This window comes from Salvia splendens, chromosome 11, assembly GCF_004379255.2.
Source record: "Salvia splendens isolate huo1 chromosome 11, SspV2, whole genome shotgun sequence".
Classification (NCBI taxonomy): domain Eukaryota; kingdom Viridiplantae; phylum Streptophyta; class Magnoliopsida; order Lamiales; family Lamiaceae; genus Salvia; species Salvia splendens.
The window spans coordinates 32,030,680-32,055,800 of record NC_056042.1 but is presented as its reverse complement, the minus strand read 5'-3'; the positions used below and the strand labels follow the sequence as shown (position 1 = coordinate 32,055,800).

The following is a 25,121-nucleotide window of genomic DNA, read 5'->3' as shown; positions in this document are numbered from 1 at the left end:
ATGTTTGCATCTACCAAATAATAAAAAAAATAATTATCATACAATATATAAGGCAAATAAACATAATAAATTTAAGTAACACAACAACACTTCTTTTTTTTTTCAAATTTCGTCAATTTCTTTATATAACTCAAGATCATCATTAGTTGGATCCGTATATAAGCTAAACTTATCTCCTTTGAGCCAATCTCGTGCACATGTACGGTATATACCAAAGATTCGATATACCTCGTTATAACGCATGTACGGTATGTACCGAATATTCGGTATACCACGGTATAGGATATTTGATACCATTACCGTACCAAAAGTTTTCGGTACGGTATCATACTGTACCGAAAACTACGGTATACCAAAAAACTGGTATTTTCGGTACGGTAAGTCCGTTATTTCGGTATGTCGGTATTTTTTCCCACCCCTAGTTTTAACTTGTCATTCTAATTTATTAACGTTTCACTTGGCTTTTATACATAAGCCTAATATGGCAATCGTGATTATGTCTTATATATATCAACTTGATATTAACTTAAATCAATAAAGGCCTAATCTGAATTCGACAAAACTCAAATCTGAACACGACCTGCACCTAGAAATCTGACACGAATCTGTTAACAACATGGTGCAATATGGTTGACACGACTTGATATTACACGATAAAAAACTGCTTTACACAATTTAAACCTGATTTACAAAAAAAATAAAAGCATATTTTAAAAAACATTCTCTTCGTCCCACAAGAGTATGTACTATTTCATTTTAATCTGTCCCACAAACTTTCTAATTTTGAAAAGAGTTTTCTCTCTAATGTGGTGAGATTCATTTTCTACTAATAATACTTCAATTAATTTTTCTTTCTATCTCTCTCTTACTTTACCATATAGCATTAAAACTCGTGCCTAACCAAAAGTGCTTACTTTTATGGGATAGAGGGAGTATATAACAAAAATAATAATATTATTTTATAATCTCATTCGTATCTAACTCAAAATTATCGGATTATTAACGTGTCAACCCGATAGAGACACGAATCGAAGGTCATAACCCGAATTCATTAATTTTGTGTCAGTCTACTTTAAATAGTAAAATAAATTATTCAAATACTAGTAGTATAAAATTAGAATTAAAAATGATTAATTAGCTTAGTCTTTGACTAGCCATCAAAGTGAGGCCCAAATCTCATCATTATGGAGTACTAAAAATAACTTTAAAGCCCAAAACCTTCATCTCTTCTCGCAATTCACTCACTAACACACACACACACAAAACCTCTCTGAAATCCGGTGGAGCGGAATCGCCGCCGCAGCTGCAGTAGCTTCGTCTTTGCACAATTAATCTAGCATTCCAATTCCTCTGCCAACACTACTAATAATCAAGATCAGATCCTCCGCGCCTCTTTTTTCTTCGTCGCAAGATTTCTCCTCCTCCAAGCTTCTTCTTCTTCTCTACGGTATCTCTCCGCCCTTATTTAAATTTTCTAATCCGCAAAAAATAACATTAGATTAGATGCTCAGTCTCTTGCCTTGTTATCAGTAATAACCAAAAACTGTCGATACTTAGCAACTACAAAAATCTCTTGCGGTAATGAGAGGGGAAAACTGAGAAATTTTTCAAGAAATGAGAGAGTTCAATATTATTGATTAGTATCATGATTCGTTTTAAGAAAATCTGATCTCAATAGGAGCCTTCTACAATTTATCTTTGATATGTATAGAAACAATCCACTCTCCAACATTGAATTGTCTCTATCAATGTCACACAATTGAGGGGGTTCGATTTTTGCATTATGAAGTATGAAATGTTTTTGAAAGGACAAAGCAGATACTAAGCAGTCCTCAGTTGCTAATCGTTCTGATCTAGAAACAGCAACCACAAAAGATTGTGCCTTTTTATTGAAATGATTTATACTTGAATGTATGCTCAAACAAGATTAATTAAGTTTAAGGGAGTCTCTGTTGACTCTTCTTCACCTGAGAAGAGAATATTTCAGTTTGTTTTCAGCTTCTGATATTTTCTTCCTTTTGATTATACGCTATCAGGATCTTTACATTTTTTTTATTATGTATAGCACACAAAACATTTTTTAGTTTTGCTATTTGGAGTGTGCATTTCTACACTTTTCCTTTTAACATTTCATAAGTAAAAAAATTGCAAATTAAGATGGAGTTCTAGATGAGAAATTGATGAAAAATAGATAGTTTAGATGGCAAAATACAAAAATGCGTAAAGTTCAGGTGGAAATTTTTTTATTGCCCTAAATTATTTATGAAAAGAATTTGAGAATCTATCATCTATTTTACTTGTGTTTTCTTACTTTCAGTGTCAATAGGTAACTTTACTTGTGGTTTTACTTTTGTGGTTTTCTTACTTTCAGTGTCAATAGGTAACTTTTTTTGTGGTTTTACATGGCAGCTATAGCCCTCGGATAGTCGCCCTTGGCTTATCGAACTCAAACTCTATATATCTTTAATGACGCTGAGGAAACCTCCTCTTCCTCGGCTTGTCCTTGACAATGTCTCTTGCATGAGAAATGCACAACAGATTCTCCGCCATGTCAATGCCACTGTTCACGATGGATCAGCTCTCGTTCTATCAGGTACCAATGGCTCAGGAAAAACTACTTTGCTGCGCATGTTAGCTGGCTTCAACAAACCAACTGCTGGGCAGGTGCTGTGGAATGGCCACGACATCACTAAATCGGGTATTTTCCATCAGTACAAGCTTCAGCTGAACTGGCTTGCACTCAAAGATGGCATCAAGGATAAATTCACAGTCCGGGACAATGTTTTATGGTTTGAGCTTCTCGAAGGAAAGGAAGGGAATTCACTGCCTGCCCTAGAGCTTATGGGGCTGGGGAAGCTAGTTAATGAGAAAGCAAGAATGCTTTCCATGGGGCAGCGGAAAAGGCTGCAACTTGCGAGGTTACTAGCTATGGACAGGCCAATATGGTTGCTTGATGAACCTTCCGTCGCGCTGGATGGTGGAAGGCGTGAAGTTGCTCGAGTATATCATCCACGAACATAGGAAGAAAGGGGGGGATTGTCATTTGCGCAACGCATCTTCCTATTGCAATGGAGGATCCCATGGTTTTGAGGTTGCCACCAAGGTTCCCCAGAAGGATGACATTGGTCGACATGCTCGATCGCGGTGGACCTGATTGAAACTTGCAAGATATGCATGTTATTTTAGTTCATAAACCTGTAGCTGTGCTCGTGATAAACTCACGTTCGTGTGCAATAGCCTGCGAATTATGTAGGATTGATAAACATTACTTGGAAAACCAGGTGAGTGAGATTTAAACATATGACATTTAGCCTCAGCTGTAGTTTAGGTTGTTTCAAAGTGATTGAATCATGTCATTCTTTGACCTAAGTTGTATGTGGCATTTGTACATGAGATTTATTTGAGATAAACTACTCATATTTACAAATAGGCCATCCCATATGATTATTATAGATTCTACATTTTATTTTACATATGCCTTTTCCACCATCCAATGCTTTTCATTTAAATAATTGAGCCTCACAGTCACATTATTATCTTGGGAATCTATACCTTTGGTTTTGGCAATCCACTGAAAAACATGGGTGCACCGTGCATCAATAGTTTACAACGAGTACTTAATTGTTGAATATAATGCTATGCTGCCAAATTATGGCCAGCCATAAATTAATTAAATAACAAAAAAAATTGATTTTTTTTCAAATTTTTGGTTTAATACTACTTGATTTTACTTTTATATCATCTTCATTATATGTTGCTCAACATGTTAGTGTTGCTCTTTCGTAGTTTTTGCTCAACTTATTACTACTGTCATTTCTTGATTGTTGCTCAACGTATACACTAATTCGTGATATTAATGTGTTTTACGTAATAGAATTCAAAGATAAGTATCAACTTACAAATCCATTCACACACATATAAGTTTATATCGGTAATTCTAATTTTTTTATACATGTAAATGGACTAAATTAACTCTTTATGGCCGGCCACATTATGGCCATTTAGCATCACTCTTAATTGTTACTCCCACCATTGAAATGTTGTCTAGTTTTGTCATTTGATCCGTCCGTCAAAAATTGTCTACTTCTTTTTGGTAAATAGACCTCATTTTTCATTAACTCTTTACACTCATATTCTATTATAAAACTAATATATAAATGTGTGACCCTCGTTCCATTAATTTTTTCAACTCATTTTTATTCACATTTTTTAAAATCTACTCATATTCTATTATAAAACTAATATATAAATGTGTGACCCTCGTTCCATTAATTTTTTCAACTCATTTTTATTCACATTTTTTAAAATCTACGTCGAGTCAAAATTAAACAATATTTCATGGATGAAGGGGGTAGCATATTACATCAGCAAATGTAACTGATGATTTGCTTGTAAATGATCAACGATACAAAACCATATGTTTTTATCACAAAGATCTTAGTAAGATGTTTAGAGCCTTAAAACTGATTATATGTAATTCTGTAGAATTTCGAAGCTATTTAGCACCATATGTTTGGAGCCGTACTATAACATTTTTTATAATGAGATATTATCCCTAAAATCATGAACTTTGGTCAATTTTGGTATTTCCTACTAACTTTGAAATTGGTCTAAAAAATCACAAAATTTACATTTTGTTTGTTATTTCCCATGGCAGCCCAAATAAGACATTTTTGGAAAAAAAAGGTATTATATGTGGACAACTGTAAAATGTTTATGATATTTTAGATTATTTTTTTAAGTTTGTGACAAATAGGATAAAATGCTACGTAGAAAATCACGTTGAAATAGTAGTGCCAAGTACGATAAAATATGCACGGAAGTTGGTTGGTTATGGTGATTGACATGTCATGGGAAATAACAAACAAAATGTAAAGTTTGTGATTTTTGGGACCAATTTCAAGGTTTGTGGAAAATACCAAAATTCATGGTTTTAGAGATCAATATTCATTTTATAATTAGTAGTCCCTATTTTGTTTAATTAGGTGAATATGATGCATGCATGCTATATCTGGCATTCCCATAAGAGTAAGTAGAGAGCGATAAAGATAGCACAGCACCGTGTCACGTTTTCAGAAACTGCGTGTACAACTCCAGCTGTCCAAATTAATACTCTGCTATTTCTATCCCTAATCCAACATACTGCATTTTAGAAAAACTACTAATTCACTCCAACTATAAACTAAAACTAGAGTGTTCCATTTCCTTCCCCATCAATAATCATCACCTCCTCTTCCACAATCAAATTAAAATACATCCCCCCAACTATAAACCAAATCAGAAATGAAGACTCTGATGATGGTGGTGTGCCTTGTAAATTGATTCATGTGAGTAATACTAAAACTAAATTGATTTTTGAGGTGGATAATTGAAATTGATTTTGTTTGATGTTTGAATTTGGTGTATGTACGTAGATGGAGATGCAAACTACTGCAGCAACAACTGCAAGGCGGGTAGCTGACTGCTGTCTCAAAAATCAATTATTTTTAATCTCTTTTACATTATTCTCCTATACTTTACTAGGCCTTCACTTATCCATTTTTTTTAACTTAATTTATCAAACATCCTTTCCTTAATTCTTGTGTATAAAAGAAGTGTCTCATTTAACACGGATTAAAGGAGTAGTACTAATTATTAGTACCCGCATAAATATTAATTGTATCTTAGAGATAGGGATTTGATTTGGTTAGATTAAGCCAATAGTCCAAACTCTGAAACCCATATTAATTAAATTTATTAAGTTAAAAATATAAAAATAAATTTATCAAATAACTCTAGTAATAAAATAAAAATTATCCAATTAGGCCCATCAAATCAATCTGGGCTAAACCATATTTAGGCCCAACATCAGTGCCCAATTTATGGAATCTAGGTGAATAAATTTTCAAATTTCATTTTTCGAAAGACATCCCAAATAATCAATTCTTCGAATTCCGCTCGATCCAAGCATTCGACCATGGATAACTCAATAGTTCAAGAGGTATGCACGGATCAATTGTTGATTGTTATGATGTTAGGTCTCCGAAGTCTCTGAATCGGTTTCTGTTTTTGAAACTTAATTTTGCAGATATTGGAGCAGCAAGTCCTGTCGGTGGCGAAGGCAGTGGAGGAACAGATTGATGACCAGATCTCAGCGTTGGATCGGTTGGATCCTGACGATATTGAGGCCTTGAGGGAGCGGAGGCTGCAGCAGATGAAGAAAATGGCGGAGAAGAGGAGCCGTTGGATCAAACTCAGCCATGGCGAGTACACTGAGATCCACAACGAGAAGGAGTTTTTCTCTATTGTCAAGGCTAGTGAACGCGTCGTCTGTCACTTTTATCGCGAAAATTGGCCTTGCAAGGTATACTTTAATTTCTCGCTCTTTTTACTGCACACAGTGATGTGGTATTTTTGTTTTTTGGTTAGTGTGTTGGTCACCAAAGTCGTGCTATTTGTTGCTTATAAAATTGTTTGAAAGGATTTATGTTTTCAAGTGCTGAAATTTGGTGTAATTCAATTTGTGTGGAGTGGCATTGGAGAGAATATGAAGAAGCTGCAATATACCATTTGCAAATGAGTTGGCTTGTTCTAGATTTTTGTGTTACACTTTTTTTGTGTGGGAACTTTTGGATAGATAGTATCTTGATGAAGTTTATGCCTATGCTTTAAGAGGATACAGTTCTAGATCGTATACTGCCAATTAAAGTTCCTTTATTTATTTTGCAGTAAATACCAGTAGAGCAAATGAGGAATCGAGGTTTTTTATGATCTTAATTACACACTTACTGTCTTATATAATTTCTGGATCTGTTTGCTTCATTGTGGACTTGTGGTGATTGTGCTTTGGTTGTCTTTCAGCTTTGATTTTCCTACTAAAATTCTGGTTTTATCATGTGTGTGAAGAGTGTTAGATTTTGTTGGGAGGGTTTTGACTCTGACTCTGAGAGCATCTGATTTGCTTCAAAATCTCCAAAAACCTATATTTAAGTGCACATCCTCCACTGTTGAATGGGGAAAACAAGTCGAATCTAATCAGCATCCTCTTGGAGGAAGTTTTGGAGTTTAAGAACATATATGTTCCACCAAGGATACTTTTTTGGTTTTATTAGGTTCATAGTTTGGCATGGGATGGGATCAGAGGATGAATTAAGGGCCGATAAATAACTCAGGTTTCCATGGGAAGCATAGCCTAATGGCTAATAGTTCCGCCATATTACTGAAGGAACCCTTGAATTTCGTTAGAGTAAGTTGGTACTGTACTACTGTTATATGTGAAACAACCCTTTTCTCTCCTCCGATATTAAATTAGATGATGAGTGTTCCAAGTCCATGTTTGCACCTCATTCCTTCCTGAATTGAATTAGATGCAGTGTACAAGATAGAATTTCAGCTTTCCCTGCTTCCTTTCTGCCGGTTCTCATTAGCTATTAATGGTGTATATGCTTCTATTTGTTGGTTTCTGTGTCTGCCATATATGATTTTGCTGGTGTTTGAAATGAGAAATACAGTACATAGATCATACATGTACTTATTATCACTAACTCCAATGATTTGGCAATTTATACAGCTTGATTATTTTTTGCCTCATCCCAATCATTTTTTTCTTTAGTCGGCAGATTCTCAGTTCTGAGCATGAATCTCATTTAACAATGTCACCTAAAAACAAAGGTGGCATGACATGCCTTGCGGGTTTGAAGAGTCATTTTGTGCACACAACTGAATATAGCTTTTTTTTGCAGGTTATGGACAAGCATTTGGCTATACTGGCAAAACAACATGTTGAAACACGATTTATAAAACTCAATGCTGAGAAGAGTCAATATCTGAGTGAGAAGCTCCGGATAGTTGTTCTTCCAACCCTAGCTCTTGTTAAGAACGCTAAAGTGGAGGACTATGTGGTAAGTCATATGTGAGCGCTAATCATCCTAAGCTCAAGCTTTGTCATAATATCTTTCTTAACGACATGATTATCCTGCAACGGGAATTAGGTGGGCTTCGATGAGCTCGGTGGGAGGGATGACTTCAGCACAGAGGAACTAGAAGAGAGGATATCAAAAGCAGAGGTCATTATTTTCGAGGGTGAATCATTAGGGAAGCTGTCCAAATTGAAAGCTCCAACCAGAAATGTCCGCCATGGTGCTGCTTCGTACGCATCGGATTCCGAGTAGTTGAAGTAGGAACCTGCAACTGCATGACTATATGCTTCTTTGTCATCTCATGGATGGCAGTTTGGAGAATTCACCATGCTTTGTTTGTGTCCTATAGAGGCTTCGAATTTGCGTGTTGAGCTTAAGATTGAGATTAAGAGTTGTCTACACATCATATGGGGGTGTCTGTCTTGCATGTCAGATCAGTTGGGCATTTGATAATAGTTTTTGTTGTTAGATTAGTAGGGCATTTCACAGTAGATCAATATGTATGGTCATATGTTCGAACATTGTTCATCCTATGAAATGTTTTTATCAATATTTATTCTTTAAAATTATTGTGCCCTTGTAGACATAAAAATCCCTACAATATTAGTATAAATGTTTTTATCAATCATTAATGATAGTTCTTAAAACAGGGAACTAGTCCCCTTTCTTGCCGATTTTAAGAAGCTCGGTAGACAAGCCAATCTCAATAAAATTTCCCAACCAAACTTGAGGAGTGTTGTAAACCAAATGCAGCAATGTACGATCATCTTTATTTCCTAGCAGTAGCTAATCTGCATCTTAATAATAATTCATACATTTTCAGACAAAGATCGGTCTTCAGCAGAGCACAGGTTCACTTTATTCATTTCCTTTCTTGCTAAAGACGGGAATATTGTGCCAATATTGTTAGCACATTTCCATGTAGACAGCTCCACTTTTAGAGATCAGCAACAGCAACGACAACGTCCTTAGTCATGATTATAACGAACAGTCTCAAACAGATCGAGATCCAAGTTCGAGTCATTTCATGGTGAACATAATCTGCCAGAACCTCTTCCATGCCGTCATTTATATGCCAGAGTACAGACCGAATAGCTCTAGTTCCTGGGATCTGGAAATAACCAACATTTTCTATTACAACAGTTACCATGAACTACATATAAAGTCAAAAAAAATACAGAAAACGGAATGCAGCAGGCCTGCTTAATGCTTAATGAGTTGGAAACAAAAAATAAGTGTTAGCAAAAAATATATTTTCAGCAACACGAGTGCAACATAATTTCAAAGGAATTTCATGAGAACTATGACGATCGAGGACAAGTAGATCCTTAGGCCAAAAATGATCATTGTCGCAAGGGATCTCATTCATGACACATTGATATTAACGTGTATCTTAATTCAGTCAATAACAAAGCATGGAGAAAGAAGCATATGCTCAAGTGGAGTCAAAAGGTATAAGACAAGACTGACTGAAGGATACGGATGTGCAGTTTACATGGAATTGTGGGATTGCACAGAAAAGAGAAAACAATTAAGAACTTTTGCATCTAAGAACATTAGGGGCGAAGTTACTTTTGAGACCAGCCTAGATTAATACAGATAGTATATAGGCTAATTTAATACTCCTATTTACTAAGATGGATTAGAAGTTTGAGATATTCCAAGGCTATTGATCATTTCTTATCATTTAAGCTAATGTTTGCTTGACTCGTATTCCATTGAAAGGTGGGATTGGAAAAATGCTAGCAATGAGGATAAAATACCTATAGCCCACTAAAGCCTATGGTTCCTGTCGCTGTTCGACATTATGAAAATTCCGAATTACTCTTTTACAAAAATTTATCTTCACTGTATATGCATCACAAACAATTTATCTTCAGCCAGAAAAGCAGAAACAGATATTGATTTCAATAACCTAGTTGACAATTACCCAATAGATATAGATCTACATTGTGTCACCTCATTAAACTCGACCTACTAATCCATAGCAAATTCAAACCCGAAAACTAATACATTAGATTTGTAAGACAGGAAATATATTTCCATATAAGATCACACAAATTTTCCAGATAATTAACGGAAACAAACTGCCCAAACACATAAAAAACGCAAGAAGAGTTCATACGAATTCGGAATGGCATCTCCAGTGAACTCACAATTACTCAACCAACGTTTACAGCAAAATTAGCAGCTGAGCCCTACCATTTCAAAAAATTGAAATTCTGACGAATTGATGATGCATTTCCGAGTATTAGAAAACGAAACCATACGCACCTGAGCAGAAGAAGAGTAGGGGCGGGATGCTACGCGGTTGAGGCATGAGGCAGAGAACAGAGTAGAAGAAGAGATGTTGCTGCCACTGGGGAACATTAGGGCACGGGGTCGCCCAATAGCAGAAGCGAGATCTGAGCGGGTCAATTGGCCGGCGGAAGATGGAGTGTGGGGAACCTGTCGGCCGGCGCTGGACGCTCGGAAGGCTGACGCCGCCGATCTGCTAAGGCGAATCGCCGCTGATGCGCTTTTAGAAGTTGCCATCGCACTCGCTTCAAATTAAAGGAAAATATTGAAAAAATGTGCAAAAAACAATACAATTAACTGGTAAAACTTCAATCGATGAAGGAAAATGTACCTCAAAAATCTGCAATCGGATTAGATTAGATCCACTGATTAGGGTTCGTTCTACGGAGTCGATCAATAGCTGAAATCAATCCACTCTCTCTAATTAAATCTGGGCCGAGCTGGGGAATAAAATGGATTTGTGGGCCAACCTGGGCATTGTATATTTTATCAGCCCAATATACATAATTTATTTCCCTATTTACATCACATATAATTTAGTGGAATACAAATAATCAAATTCACAATCTTCTAATTTTTTGAAGTGTTAAGGTTGATTACAGTGCAGGCCACAGTTTTTAATTTTAACCACAGGCATGAAGGCACGAAAACGTACAAAACTCGGATCTAATTATTGAATGAGAAGTGTGTCTATCAACTAAGTTGTGTTTTACATTATTGAAAATGTCGAGCATGTTATGTGCCCTAGGCTAAAAGAACTCAAGAGGGTGCAAGTGTAAGCCCACCGTCACAAGCATAAATGAGCTACGTCGTCCGCACATGCATAATAATAGGGCTCGACCGCTCGTATAGGCCTTAATTTGACTAATGGTCTTGTCGAGCCAAATGGGCCTACTAAGGTCAAAACTCTCATTCCTTTCCACATTATAAATAATGTGGCCCTAAAATTCCCATAATCTACATTACTTCTTTTAGTTTCTAATGTAATTAAGAAAGAGACATGAATAATTAGAAAGAGAGTATGAAAGAATGATCATTTTAACCACGGAAATGTTAAACCTGCAATCTATTTATTGAATGAAAACGTTTTATCAACTAAGTTGCATACATAGTAAAAGTACCGAACATGTTATGGTATGAGGCTGAGAGAACGGGGTATGTGCATGATGCTAGCCCCTGCCACCTCAGGTATGAGCCATGTCACCCGAACCGCACTGCACATGCGCCAAACTTGGGCTCATGTAGGCCTTAAGTGGACTAATGGTCTTGCTGCTGTCGGGCCCAATGGGCCAACTAACAACTCATAGTCAAACAAGGGTTATTGTATTAATATAATTTCAGGATATTCCCTTTTACTAAACATTGCATTTCACATCTATTGCATTCCCTTGTAAATGATGTGGTCCTAAACTATATGGTAATATTGTATTAATATAATTTCAGGATATTCCCTTTTACTAAACAAGGGTTTTAAACAGCTTATACCGAATTGTTCGGTGAAACTCTTAAATAAAAGCTTGAAATATCTTATTAACGTTGTTTGTAATAAAAAAAACGGTGATTTTGACTTAAAAGATATACTCTCTCTTGCATTCAAATGTTCATATTTAATTTATTCCAATTGAAATGTCATCTTTCCCTATTTAGATTATAGTAGTAATAATATTTTTATTTATATTAAAATATTTAACTTTTTTTCACTTTATTACTCTTAACAATTCGTTATCAAGAAAATGATCATCTTAATTAAAACGGCTAAATATGTATATTTTTAGAAAAGCTAATTAATTTTTAAATTCTACTTCCTCAAATCCTACTTTAGCAGCTTCACATCCACTAACTTCATTCCACTATATATAAATAGTCTCATTTTCTTAAAATGAAAAGTTTTTTATATGCCAATTCTATCTTATTATATATTTTTAATAAGCCGATTTTAGTATCCAATTAACTTATTTTATATAAGCAGATTTTATTCCGTTAACTTATTTGACTTTAGTTTCTTAATAATCTGGTGATTCAATATTCAAACAGATACTACTTTTTAACCATTATGGCATGGCTTGGTTAAACGATTCTTAATTTTATTTTCTCTATCAACATTTTCTAATATGAAATGGCAAAAATAGGAATTACATGTCGGCAAACTCCCAATGGATAATTCATAAAGCTCGTGAATATTATTCAAAAAAAAATTAAAAGTTCATTTTGCAATTCATACAGTCTAAAGTTTATGTACCGTCTACCCCCCTTAATCATGATTTCAAAGCTAGATTCCCTCTAAATTCTTTGAAAAGTTTATGTAGCTTTAAATCTTGGATAATGCATAAATCCATTTTCTAAAAAGTTGGTTAAATAATTGTCAATCGCCTTCCAACATCTATTTCTTTGTCTTTTCTCGAAATGAATTATGACCATTTTTCGTTGTCAAATGAAATGATTAAAAAAAGCTAAAGTCTAAACACCTCAAAATTTGGCTTTATCAATATAGGCAATTAAATGTGATTATGAATTGAGTGAAACCATACTAGAAATGACCAATGTGTATTCCCAAATTATTATAATGATGAATGGGGCATTATTATTTGACAAGCATAGTTAGTACCCCTAAATATCTCACTTGAAAATCTTATCCGTAACCATAATCCATCTCAGCACAAACAAGAAAAAATGTAACATAGATAATGCCATCATATCCTACCACAAATTATGCTTAATCATTTGTGATTAGTGTCACCTATAAACATAATTGCTTGAATTTAATTAGTAAATGAAACCTTAATTAGTCTCATACATCACTTCATGAAAGCACTACTAGCGTACTTGGGAGATCCACGTTAATATTTCACCACCTCAATTATATTATCCAATTTTGACTTTGTTATTTGTGCAATAGTACTACCCAAGTAGACCTCAAAATACTTCTTTAAAAAACAATTCCAAGAAATAATAGTACTCCACTACTACATAAGGAGATATATAGATCTCCTTTCTAAATAGATTTTTAAATGCTCACTACGTCCCATTTTCCTTTTCAATTTCTCACTAATGATGTTGAATTTTCATTTTAAAAAAAATATTTCATATTAATATAAAAATTACAATTTCTCTCTCCACTTAACAACAAAACAAAACATCCTAAAATCTCGTGTTATTCCGCAAGTGTGACATCTTTTATGAACGGAGAGAGTATAAAAAATGCTCAAGAGTAAACAAAATTAATGAAAAACAAAGTAGCAGTATAAAAGCGCACAGTTCATAACAAAATTAGCAACAAAAAATTATTCAAAAGTAAATACAGACATTTTATAAAGTAACACAAAACTCATTATGATAAACAATAATTAAACCAAAGCATAAATTGCACCAACGACAATTTTCAAAATTTTAATGTGTCATATATTGCATCGGTTGACATAGAGTAGAAAATTTGAAATTAAAAAGGATTTTTAGCCTATTTATTATACAAATGCCTAAGATTGGATCAGCATCATACACGATATAAGAACTGAGAAGATTGTACACACACTAATAGGCAAAACACAACATTGCAGCAAGATCTGTCCTTCCGTTGCCAACTGCGCTAGCCCCTGCGGGCAATAGGCAAAACACAACAATTACTACTACTTGTTAACATAGTCGTATTACTTTAAATGATACTAGTTGTTAACATAGTCATATTCACTAAGGGGTCAAATACTTTAAATGATACTACTACTACAATATGGATATAAACAAATAAAAAACAATCCAGTAAAATACGCCAAATTTTCTTGGATAATTTATGACCTTATTTGATCATTTAAACTTCGATCTTGTCAATTAGGTGAAAATCAAGCTAGTGATCGACTTAAGCTAGTGGCAATCGACTTAGGAAATCAATTACTACTACTTTATGTTTTATTTCATACAGTATGATTCATGTTCATGAACTTAACTAAAAATGAGTGGAGAAACACTATACAGCAGAGAAAAAAGACATTGATTTGAATGCTTTTTATGGTAATGATCGAAACTATTGTTCGGAAAAAATTAACAAAGGTGGCCGGCATTATTAAAGTTTGCCTTCCTCATGTCCGGTTCGCAGCCTAAAGTAGGGACACCCTCTTCCAATTTTACACACATTTTAGTATAACTAAATACTACTAATTATTTTCATAAATCTCATTTCTTTTGTGTACATTCCTATTTTGTTGTTGCATTGCAATATTCGAGAGATGGTACCAAATTCCGAGCACCCAAATATTTATTTTGAAGTAAAATATTCTATTTGTCCCTCTACAGTGACATTTCTTTTAGGTACATGTTTTAAAAACAAAACGAGTGAAAAACAAAAGATACAACCATATATTAGTATCATTTTTTTCAAAATAAGTGAAAAACAAAAGTTCTAGCTACAGAGAAACGGCGGAGTGCTACTAATATGCAAATCATGATAGAGAGAGATGGAGGGAATATTTGACCTCAAAATGAGTGGAAAATAGCCCAAAAGAAATAAATGAAAAACAAAAAAGACCAGCTATAGAAAAACGGAGGGAGTACTTGTTGGTTCTAATGATTACAAGAAATAAAAGCCGGGCGTAATACAACCCAAAAGAAGGAATACAAGAAACGAAACTGAACTGAATTACAATGAAACAAATAAACCGTGAATGTTTAGCCGAGTCGAGGAGGCCTCTTCCCGCAAGACGAGATACGCCCCGGTAGTGCTCTTCGGTTTGGCGTTTCGTTCCCAAAGGTAAAACGACTACGTCTCTTTTGATGCAGCACCGCAATCAGTAGAGCTCCGGCGAACTGGATGGAGGAGAGGGCAGAGCTTCGACAGAAAGACAATGCAGAGAGGGAGAGAGCTTATGATGCAGAGAATGCTTGGAATTGCGTGTCCTAATGCAGTGGTATGGCTAGCCTATTTATAGGCCAAGCCACCATGCAGGGTCAACCGAGCCATGAAGGCTCATCATGGCAGATTCGTAACCGACGTCGGTTACGAGCGTGTGCCTTTCGCATGTGGAGCGTGTGGATTTCTCACGTGGCAGCCGTGACTGTGCCTCGCTTGACGACGTGTCAAGCCACTTGGATTGCTGACTCGGCGGTGGTCCAAAAAGAATAGTTTGGGCCAAGCCCCAAGCCCAAAGACCAATTGCCAAGATCCAAGTCCAAGTCCAAGTCCAAGCCCGAGATCGAGATCGGGATCGGGATCGGGCCCGGGGCCCAGGCCCGGGCCCGAGGCCAGCGGCCGCGAGCGCGAGCACGAGCACGGGCTCGGGCTCGGGCGGGCGGGCGGCGGCGGCGGCGCGCGCGTGTGGGCTCTTTCACCCATCTTGGTCCACTATAATTATTAAGTAACATAAAGTCACTTAATTTATACACATTAAAAGATGTGTTAATCCTCCAATGTGGGATAATTAACACTAGTTAATTATTCCCTAAGCTCCAACTCCAAGCTTTAATTAAAAGCTAATTATGCCCAACTTTAATCCACTATTTCTCACTCACCGGAAATCGGATTTGAGAAAGTGAATATACTACATTTTTCTACGTAAAATGTAGATCGACGCTATGTCATTTAATTTCACAAAATTAAATGTCTCGTCACATTTATTATTTGGTCAAAATCCATTGACCGGGCATATTTAATACCATGATTTCTACAATCCCCCACATGAGTGGAAATAGCCGAATGCATATGCATGCAGACACAAGCTCAACCCTCGAGAGGTATATAAGCATAAGGATAGGTAGTTGTTGACTTTGAACCCTCCATAGTCGACACCATCGGATACACAGGCGGCTTAGTAGCGCGATGCTTTGAACTAATCCCCCACGGCGTGCACCGAGACAATGGTGTTAACGCTTAAACACCTCAACCTCATCCGTTCTCACGTTTTGTGTCCATTGCGGTCTTGGACACCACTTTGGATTCATAAGTGCATTTTTTATGAAGCGACCACACTTCGCACTTACATAGGTGATTCTTAGTCAAGTACCTTGCCATACTTGGTTTCTTTGAGAATTCCATCTCTTTGAGATCCTTAAGAACCATTAAAAGTCATAGACTTAGCCTTTACCACTAGGCAAGCTCTCCAACACTCTATTGCTCTCTAGGGAATAAATATAGTTGAGTGTTTCTCATGAACTCTCATAGCTTAGTTGTCCCTTTGAACCAAGTTCTTGGGATCTCCAGTCATCATGGTTGGGTTACCACTATGATAGTTCTTTAGTTTGTGGATTTCAAACCCATTCCCTCTAGCAACTTATTCATTTGATCACGGTTTAACCCTTTGGTTAGCGGATCTTCTAGATTATCTATTGACTTCACATAGTCAATTGTAATCACCCCTGTTGTGATCAAATGTCTCACGGTGTTATGTCGTCGACGTATATGTCGAGACTTACCGTTATAGAAGCCATTGTTTGCCCTTCCAATAGCTGCTTGGCTATCGCAGTGGATCAGCACTGGTGGCACTGGCTTAGACCAACATGGAATGTCTTCAAGGAAGTTCTTAAGCCACTCGGCTTCCTCACCAGCCTTATCCAAGGCAATGAACTCCGATTCCATTGTTGATCGGGCTATACAGGTCTGTTTTGTGGATTTCCACGATACAGCACCACCCCCAATAGTAAAGACATATCCACTTGTTGAAAGTGAGTCTCTATTATCGGATATCCAATTGGCATCACAGTACCCTTCAAGTACCGGGGGTATCTCGAGAAGTGTAGCCCAAGATTTTGAGTGTGTTTTAAATATCTCAAAACCCTCACAAGAGCTCTCCAATGCTCTTTGCTTGGATTGCTCGTGTAACGACTCAACTTGTTCACGACACAAGCAATGTCACGTCGAGTGCAATTAGTCAAGTACATAATGCACCCGATGACCCGTGCATACTCTTCTTGTGCAACTGGCTGGCCTTTGTTTTTGCTCAAGTGAACGTCGAGTTCAATTGGAGTCTTAACCGGCGCGCCATCATAGGCTTTGAATTTATTCAATATCTTCTCAACATAATGTGATTGTGTTAAGATGATTCCATCATTCGTTCTTAGAATCTTCATTCCAAGAATTACATCGGCTAGACCCATGTCTTTCATGTCAAAGTTTCTCTTTAACATGGCCTTTGTATCGTTAATTACTTGAGTGTTGCTACCCAAGATTAACATATCATCAACGTAGAGACACACTATAACATGACCGTTATTAGTGCTCTTGATGTAGACACATTTGTCGCACTCGTTGATTTTAAACCCATTTGATAACATCACATTATCAAACTTCAAGTGCCATTGCAATGGCGCTTGTTTCAATCCATATAGGGACTTTACGAGCTTGCATACCTTTTTCTCTTGTCCAGGTACTACAAACCCTTCGGGTTGTTCCATATAGATTTCATCTTCTAGTTCACCATTTAGAAACGCGGTCTTTACATCCATTTGATGAATCTCAAGATTGTGCAATGCAGCAATAGCGAGAAGCACTCGTATAGATGTAATCCTTGTTACAGGTGAATAGGTATCGAAGAAGTCATGTCCTTCCTTTGGTTTAAAACCCTTTACTACTAATCGGGCTTTATACTTATCAACTGTTCCATCGGCCTTAAACTTTCTTTTAAGAACCCATTTGCATCCTAAAGGTTTAGCACCTTCGGGCAAATCAACCAACACCCATGTGTGGTTTAGCAAAATTGAATCAATTTCGCTTTGAACAGCTTCTCTCCAATGCAGCCCGTCTGGGCCAGCAAAGGCTACTTTTATCGATGTTGGTGTTCTGACTCTATTACCACGTCTTAGTACTGTATCTTTTGGATCGGGCCTTGCACGCTTGCGCGATACAGGTTCCGCATCTGCTGATTTAGAACTAGTGGCTTCTTCTTCCACTTGTTTAGAACTAGTGGCTTCTTCAATTCTTGTCTCAGAATTGGTTGAGACTTTTTCCTTGTCTTTGCAAGGAAATGTATTTTCGAGAAATACAGCATTCCTCGACTCAATTGTTGTTCCTACTGTGATAGTCGATATTTCAGACTTGTGAACAACAAATCGATATGCACTACTGTTAAGTGCATATCCAATGAAGATGCAATCAACCGTCTTAGGTCCGATTGTAACTTCTTTGGGCGGAGGAACCATCACCTTTGCCAAACACCCCCACACTTTGAGGTATTTGTAGGATGGCTTCCTTCCCTTCCACAACTCATAAGGAGTGACATCTTTTCCTTTGAGAGGGATCTTATTCAAGATATAGTTGGCTGTCAAAACAGCTTCCCCCCACATGTTATGTGGTAATCCTGAAGTTAGTAGTAGTGCATTCATCATCTCTTTTAGAGTTCGATTTTTGCGTTCTGCAACACCATTAGATTGTGGTGAATATGGTGCAGTCGTTTGATGGATTATACCACTTTCGTTGCATAATTCCTCAAACGGGGCTACATATTCGCCTCCTCTATCACTTCGAATCGATTTGATTTTACAACCAAGTTGATTCTCAACTTCGTTCTTATAATTTTTGAACGCTTCTATTGCTTCATCTTTACTTCTTAAAAGATAAATGTAGCAATACCTTGTGCAATCATCTATGAAAGTGATAAAGTACTTTTTACCACCTCTTGTTTGCACCATCTTTAAATCACATACATCCGTGTGAATTAATTCAAGGGGTTTTGTGCTTCGTTCAACCGAATGAAACGACAACTTAGTCATTTTTGCTTCAAGACAAATTTCACATTTATCTTGATTATCCACTTCATTAGCCTTTAGTAAATATAAATTTACTAATCTTTTAATGGCTTTTGAATTTACATGTCCCAATCTACAATGCCACAAATTTGAAGACTCGGTCAAATAAGAGGAAGTAGATGCTTTATTATTATTAGCCAATGGCTTTGCAACACTGCGAGTTGCTACACTAAGCTTGAAAAGCCCATCGGTTACATAACCTTTTCCGAGGGATTTTCCAAACTTATACAAGACAAACCTATCAGACTCAAATACAAGTTTAAACCCCTTATTAACTAGTATTGATCTTGACACTAGGTTCTTGCGGATGTCCGGGACATGCAGCACATCCTTCAAAGTGATTGTGACGCCAGACGTCATCATGAGAATCACGTTGCCAACGCCGAGGATTTCGGACGATGCTTGATCCCCCATGTTAATTTTCCTTCCTTCAACAGCCGTGTAGGAGGCAAACTTGCTCCTGTCGGAGCAAACATGAGCAGTAGCGCCGGTGTCGATGTACCAGCCTCCCTTGTTATCAACAAGGTTAACCTCTTCAGTGACCACTGCAATGAGGTCGTTCTCATCCCAGTCCTTGAACTCCTTCTCAACGACGTGGGCTGCCGGCTTCTTCTTCTTGCTGCGGCAGTCTTTGGCAAAGTGGCCTGGTTTGCCACACTTGTAGCAGTCGCCTTCAAACTTCTTTGAAGGCTGCTTTCCCTTCCCTTTGTCGTTTGGACGGTTTGGGCGAGGGCGTTTGTTGGAGGGACCGCCCCGCTCCAACAGGTTGGCTTTGGCTTCATTTGGGGTGAAGCCCTTAGCCTTTTGATCACTTTTGCGTACGTCGGCCTCAATGCGCAACTTCACGATCAAGTCTTCAAGGGTCATCTGCTTTCGCTTGTGCTTGAGATAACTCTTGAAGTCCTTCCAACTTGGAGGGAGCTTGTCAATGATCGTGCACCTTAGGAACTTATCGGGCAAGGTCATCCCTTCAGCCACTAAGGAGTGGATGATCATTTGGAGCTCTTGGACTTGCTCCATGATGGGTCGAGAGTCGACCATCTTGTAGTCCATAAACTTGGATGCTACAACCTGTTCAGTCCCTGCAGCATTGTCTATGCTATATTTCTTCTCTAGGCTTTCCCACATTTGTTTAGATGTGGTTACATTGGAGTATACATTATAGAGGCTATCATCTAATGCACTTAAAATAAAGTTTTTACATAGATAATCCCCTTTTCTCCAAGCCTCATAGTCCGCCATGACTTCGAGCCTAGTCTCTTGGTCGCTTGGCGCGGACGGCTCGTTCTCCGTGAGGAAGTTGGCGACGCCCAATGTTGTCAAGTAGAACAACATCTTTTGGTACCACCTCTTGAAGTCTGATCCTCCAAACTTGGGTGGTTTCTCGGCCGGTGGCATCATTCTTGGTGCCAAAGGTGCCGCAGTTGGTCCTTGGAAGGAACCAATTCCGTTGCCCCCGAAGGAGCCAACAACGTGGTTGGGCATAGAGCCCCCACCATTCACGTTAGGCATAGAGCCCGCCATGAACGTACTATCCCCGAAGGGACTAGCACTCGCATGAGACCCGAAGGCCCCAGCATTCGTGTGAGGCCCGAAAGCCCCAACACTCGATCCATTAAAGGATCCGAAGGAACCACTAAAAGTGGAACCAACCGATCCACTCGAGGTGGATCCACCAGTGAGCCCAAGGGGGTTAACGAACTCCCAAGGGGTTGTTGATGAAGAGGGATAGCGCCCGGGAGTGGGCATCATCGTCGGAATTGACGACGTATTGACAGGTCCAGTGGTCGCCATGGTTGAAGGAATGGCGGCGGTGGTGGCGGCAGCGGTGGTGGCGGCAGCGGTGGTGTTGGATTCCGTCGACATCTCCAGCAAAGGTGTATTAAGTTTCGAAATTTTAAGTTCAGTTTAGAGGTCAAAAACCCTTCAAAAGCAAGTTATCTCGTCTAGCGATTGTTGGTTCTAATGATTACAAGAGATAAAAGCCGGGCGTAATACAACCCAAAAGAAGGAATACAAGAAACGAAACTGAACTGAATTACAATGAAACAAATAAACCGTGAATGTTTAGCCAAGTCGAGGAGGCCTCTTCCCGCAAGACGAGATACGCCCCGGTAGTGCTCTTCGGTTTGGCGTTTCGTCCCCAAAGGTAAAACGACTACGCCTCTTTTGATGCAGCACCGCAATCAGTAGAGCTCCGACGAACTGGATGGAGGAGAGGGCAGAGCTTCGACAGAAAGACAATGCAGAGAGGGAGAGAGCTTATGATGCAGAGAATGCTTGGAATTGTGTGTCCTAATGCAGTGGTATGGCTAGCCTATTTATAGGCCAAGCCACCATGCAGGGTCAACCGAGCCATGAAGGCTCATCATGGCAGATTCGTAACCGACGTCGGTTACGAGCGTGTGCCTTTCGCATGTGGAGCGTGTGGATTTCTCACGTGGCAGCCGTGACTGTGCCTCGCTTGACGACGTGTCAAGCCACTTGGATTGCTGACTCGGCGGTGGTCCAAAAAGAATAGTTTGGGCCAAGCCCCAAGCCCCAAGCCCAAAGACCAATTGCCAAGATCCAAGTCCAAGTCCAAGTCCAAGTCCAAGTCCAAGTCCAAGTCCAAGCCCGAGATCGAGATCGGGATCGGGCCCGAGGCCCGCGGCCGCGAGCACGAGCACGGGCTCGGGCGGGCGGGCGGCGGCGGCGGCGGCGGCGCGCGCGTGTGCGCGCGTGTGGGCTCTTTCACCCATCTTGGTCCACTATAATTATTAAGTAACATAAAGTCACTTAATTTATACACATTAAAAGATGTGTTAATCCTCCAATGTGGGATAATTAACACTAGTTAATTATTCCCTAAGCTCCAACTCCAAGCTTTAATTAAAAGCTAATTATGCCCAACTTTAATCCACTATTTCTCACTCACCGGAAATCGGATTTGAGAAAGTGAATATACTACATTTATCTACGTAAAATGTAGATCGACGCTATGTCATTTAATTTCACAAAATTAAATGTCTCGTCACATTTATTATTTAGTCAAAATCCATTGACCGGACATATTTAATACCATGATTTCTACAGTACTATTAAAATGCAAATCATAATAGAAATATATTTATAATTAATAATTAATTGAATCAAGTTTTAGAATGAAATATAGATGAGAGATAGAACATATATGGAGTACTCCCTCCGTTTCATAGTAATGGATGCATTTATTTCCGACACGAAGATTAAGAAAAAGGTGTATAAGTATTAAATAAAAAGATAATAAAATATGAAAGAGGAAAAAGTAGAGAAAAGAAAATGTTGATTTTTACCAAAAAGAGAAATGACTTCACTACTATGGATGGAACGTACTAAAATGGTAAATGACTCTAATACAATAGAATAGAGGGAGTATAATATATCGGGCTATGGGTTTGGTTGTTCCAATGGGCAGCTTTGACGGTCATATATCAATCATCCAGTGTCCAGACTATCAATACGATGATTTTCGTCACATAAAATGCAAGTTAATCACGTAAAAGAAAACTAATTTTTCTAGCTGAAACTTTGTGATGCCAATATATTATATAATCAACTCCCTCAAAAAATTGTCAACAAAATTAAATTTTTTTATTTTTATTTTTTCTAATCACGAAGCATGTTTTTTCAGAAATTGTGTATTGATTGCAGCCACGTGCTAACTCTAAGAGCATCCTTAACGCTAAGGGGTCGGGCCGCACCTGAGTCCCGGCCCGCGTCACCAACGATGGAGGAGAGGAAGTTCCGGCCCAAGCCGGTCCTGGGGCCGCAGTTGCGGCCTGAGGACGCGCCCGGGGTACGGCCTGGCCGGCGTTGGAGGTGCTCTTTTTCCGGTCCCGGGCCCCAATTTCAGGTTTCTTTTGCATTTGGAAGAGGAAGGAGGGGGAGGGGGAGAGGAAGAAGAGGAAGAGGAAGAAGAGGAAGAGGAAGAAGAGGGCGACGATTTTTGTTTTTTGCATTTGCACCCCCAATTTTCTCGTTTTTTTTTCATTTTGAAGAAGAATGAAGAGGGGCGAGAGGAAGGGGAAAAGAGTAATTTTTTTGCATTTTTTTTATGTTCTAATTTAATATTTTAGTTTATAATTTATTATTTTTGAATTAAAATGAATTTCTCATGTTATAATTGTTCAACGTTTTTTATTTTACGCGTAAAATAGATGGTAAATTGTGAATAGTGCAATTTAATAGTTGTGGCCCGGGATGAGGCCTGCATGATTAGAGCAGTTGTGGCCTGAGACTTAAATTTAGGGGAATGATGACATGGAGGAGACTTGAGGCCTGAATTGGGGACGGGGTTAAAGATGCTCTAAGACTCTCCGTCTGGCAAGATCTAATGCATATGAAACCTTACAGTAATTTAATGAGTAAGCAATGGCATTAGAAATATATATACAATTTCATAATTCGTAGTTTTCTTTTTTGAATCATTTGGCCAAAAGTAACGGTAATTAACGAGGAGAGAATGCATTTACACATATAGTACTATATACTCCTATAAAGATATCGAATTGCAAGCGTGGTATACAATATATACTTGTGACATGAACTAAAATACAAGATTCTGGATATGTTATAATGTTAATATAAAGGCTTCATTATGTTTATTTTTCTATTTATAGTAACATAAAATACTGCTCATATTTCATGGGGAAATTGGTGAATGAGATGAAAGTGGAATCCAAAATTAAACATGTCTTTTTTTATCGAATCAGCCAAATTAACAATCATTAGTTTCAACTTTTACGGTTTTACCCAGCAGTCATTTACTTGTACTTTTAATTGAGTTTGTTTGTCTGGTAAAGGTTGTGTATTGTCTCCTCAACTTTGTAGTCTTTTTATGTGCTTAATTATGATAAATTTTTTCATACATACTACTACTATTTAAATTAAAATTACTAATACTCATAAAATATGTATAATTCACCCCAAATTTTGCAATATGATTTCAGGCCATGCGCAATGGGGCGGACGATGGCACGCCCGATGGTGCGCATCGTCCGCGCCCGCCATCATCCGCCCCATTGCGGGTGCGTGACATAGGTCGCGTACGATCGTCGCGCCCTATACTAAGGGCGCGGAGTATAGCGCGGACGATGTCCATCGTCCGCGCCATCGTCCGCCCCATTGCGGCCTACGCGGACGATGGCCGCGGACGATAGGCCATCGGCCGCGCCATCGTCCGCCCCACTGTGGGCTACGCGGACGATGGTCGCGGACGATGGCACGCGTTTTTGATTAAATCTCGTTTCTCATTCATTTGTACATACGAACATATCGACTAACTCTTTACATATTCTCTCTCAACATCCAACCAAAATGAATCTCGGCGACGACACCAATCGTTCTAGTTCGTCTGAGTCTGGTAGTTCGACGTCAGAAGCATTAGATGCAGCCGTTGAAGAGGCCATGGCGGCATGCTATGCGGCAATGCAGCGCAAAGAGGAGGCGGCGGCAGCGGCGGCTGAGCAAGTCCATAGGCCTATTCGACATAGGACGTATGTCCGACGCGACCACCCGGAAGCTCACAGACGTTTGGTTGAAGACTATTTTGCCGATCAACCACGATGGGGCTCGACTGTTTTCCTCCGCCAGTTTAGAATGTCGCGGTACCTTTTTCTCAGCATTGTTCGGACATTGTCTTCACGTGATGAATACTTCACGTTTCGGGAGGACGACATCGGCAAACCCGGCCTTACACCATTGCAAAAGTGCACGACTGCTATTCGTCAGTTGGCATACGGCACCACGGCGGACCTTTTTGACGAGTACCTCCACTGCGGGGATTCTACAGGCCGCGAGTGTCTGAAGCGCTTTTGTCAGGAGGATAGTAGAGGCTTATGTCGACACATATTTGCGCAAGCCGACTGCCACTGATTGCCAGGGTCTGATGCAGATGCACGAGACGGCGCACGGGTTTCCTGGGATGCTCGGGGAGCATCGACTGTATGCACTGGCAGTGGAAGAATTGTCCGACGGCGTGGAGAGGCCAATTCACAAGTGGATACAAGGGCAGCCACCGGACGATGATCCTCGAAGCCGTCGCTGACCATCGACTCTGGATCTGGCATGCTTACTTCGGCGTAGCCGGGTCGAACAACGACATTAACGTCCTCAACTCGTCCACCCTCTTCACCGAGCAATGTAACGGCAACGGCCCGGCCATCGAGTTCACTGCCAACA

The 25,121-nt window shown here is 38.7% G+C and overlaps 2 protein-coding genes and 1 pseudogene across 2 annotated transcripts; 2 read left to right on the top strand and 1 right to left on the bottom strand.

Moving 5' to 3' along the window:
* The first annotated feature begins 1,230 nt into the window (after window positions 1-1,230).
* On the top strand, window positions 1,231-3,427 carry LOC121753647 (annotated as a pseudogene).
* Window positions 3,428-5,818: 2,391 nt separating this feature from the next.
* On the top strand, window positions 5,819-8,464 carry LOC121753632 (thioredoxin domain-containing protein 9 homolog). Its single transcript, XM_042148856.1, has 4 exons — window positions 5,819-5,980; window positions 6,068-6,343; window positions 7,722-7,880; window positions 7,971-8,464. The coding sequence occupies exons 1-4, from the start codon at window positions 5,957-5,959 to the stop codon at window positions 8,148-8,150; spliced, it is 639 nt and encodes a 212-aa protein (XP_042004790.1). The 5' UTR covers window positions 5,819-5,956; the 3' UTR covers window positions 8,151-8,464.
* A 123-nt stretch (window positions 8,465-8,587) lies between these two features.
* LOC121753633 (succinate dehydrogenase subunit 4, mitochondrial-like) lies at window positions 8,588-10,631 on the bottom strand. The gene is made up of 3 exons (XM_042148857.1): window positions 10,528-10,631; window positions 10,173-10,441; window positions 8,588-9,009 (listed from the first exon to the last, which is right to left on the bottom strand). Exons 2-3 carry the CDS (start codon window positions 10,431-10,433, stop codon window positions 8,836-8,838), a joined length of 435 nt encoding a protein of 144 aa, XP_042004791.1. The 5' UTR covers window positions 10,434-10,441; window positions 10,528-10,631; the 3' UTR covers window positions 8,588-8,835.
* Between the last annotated feature and the right edge of the window lie 14,490 nt (window positions 10,632-25,121).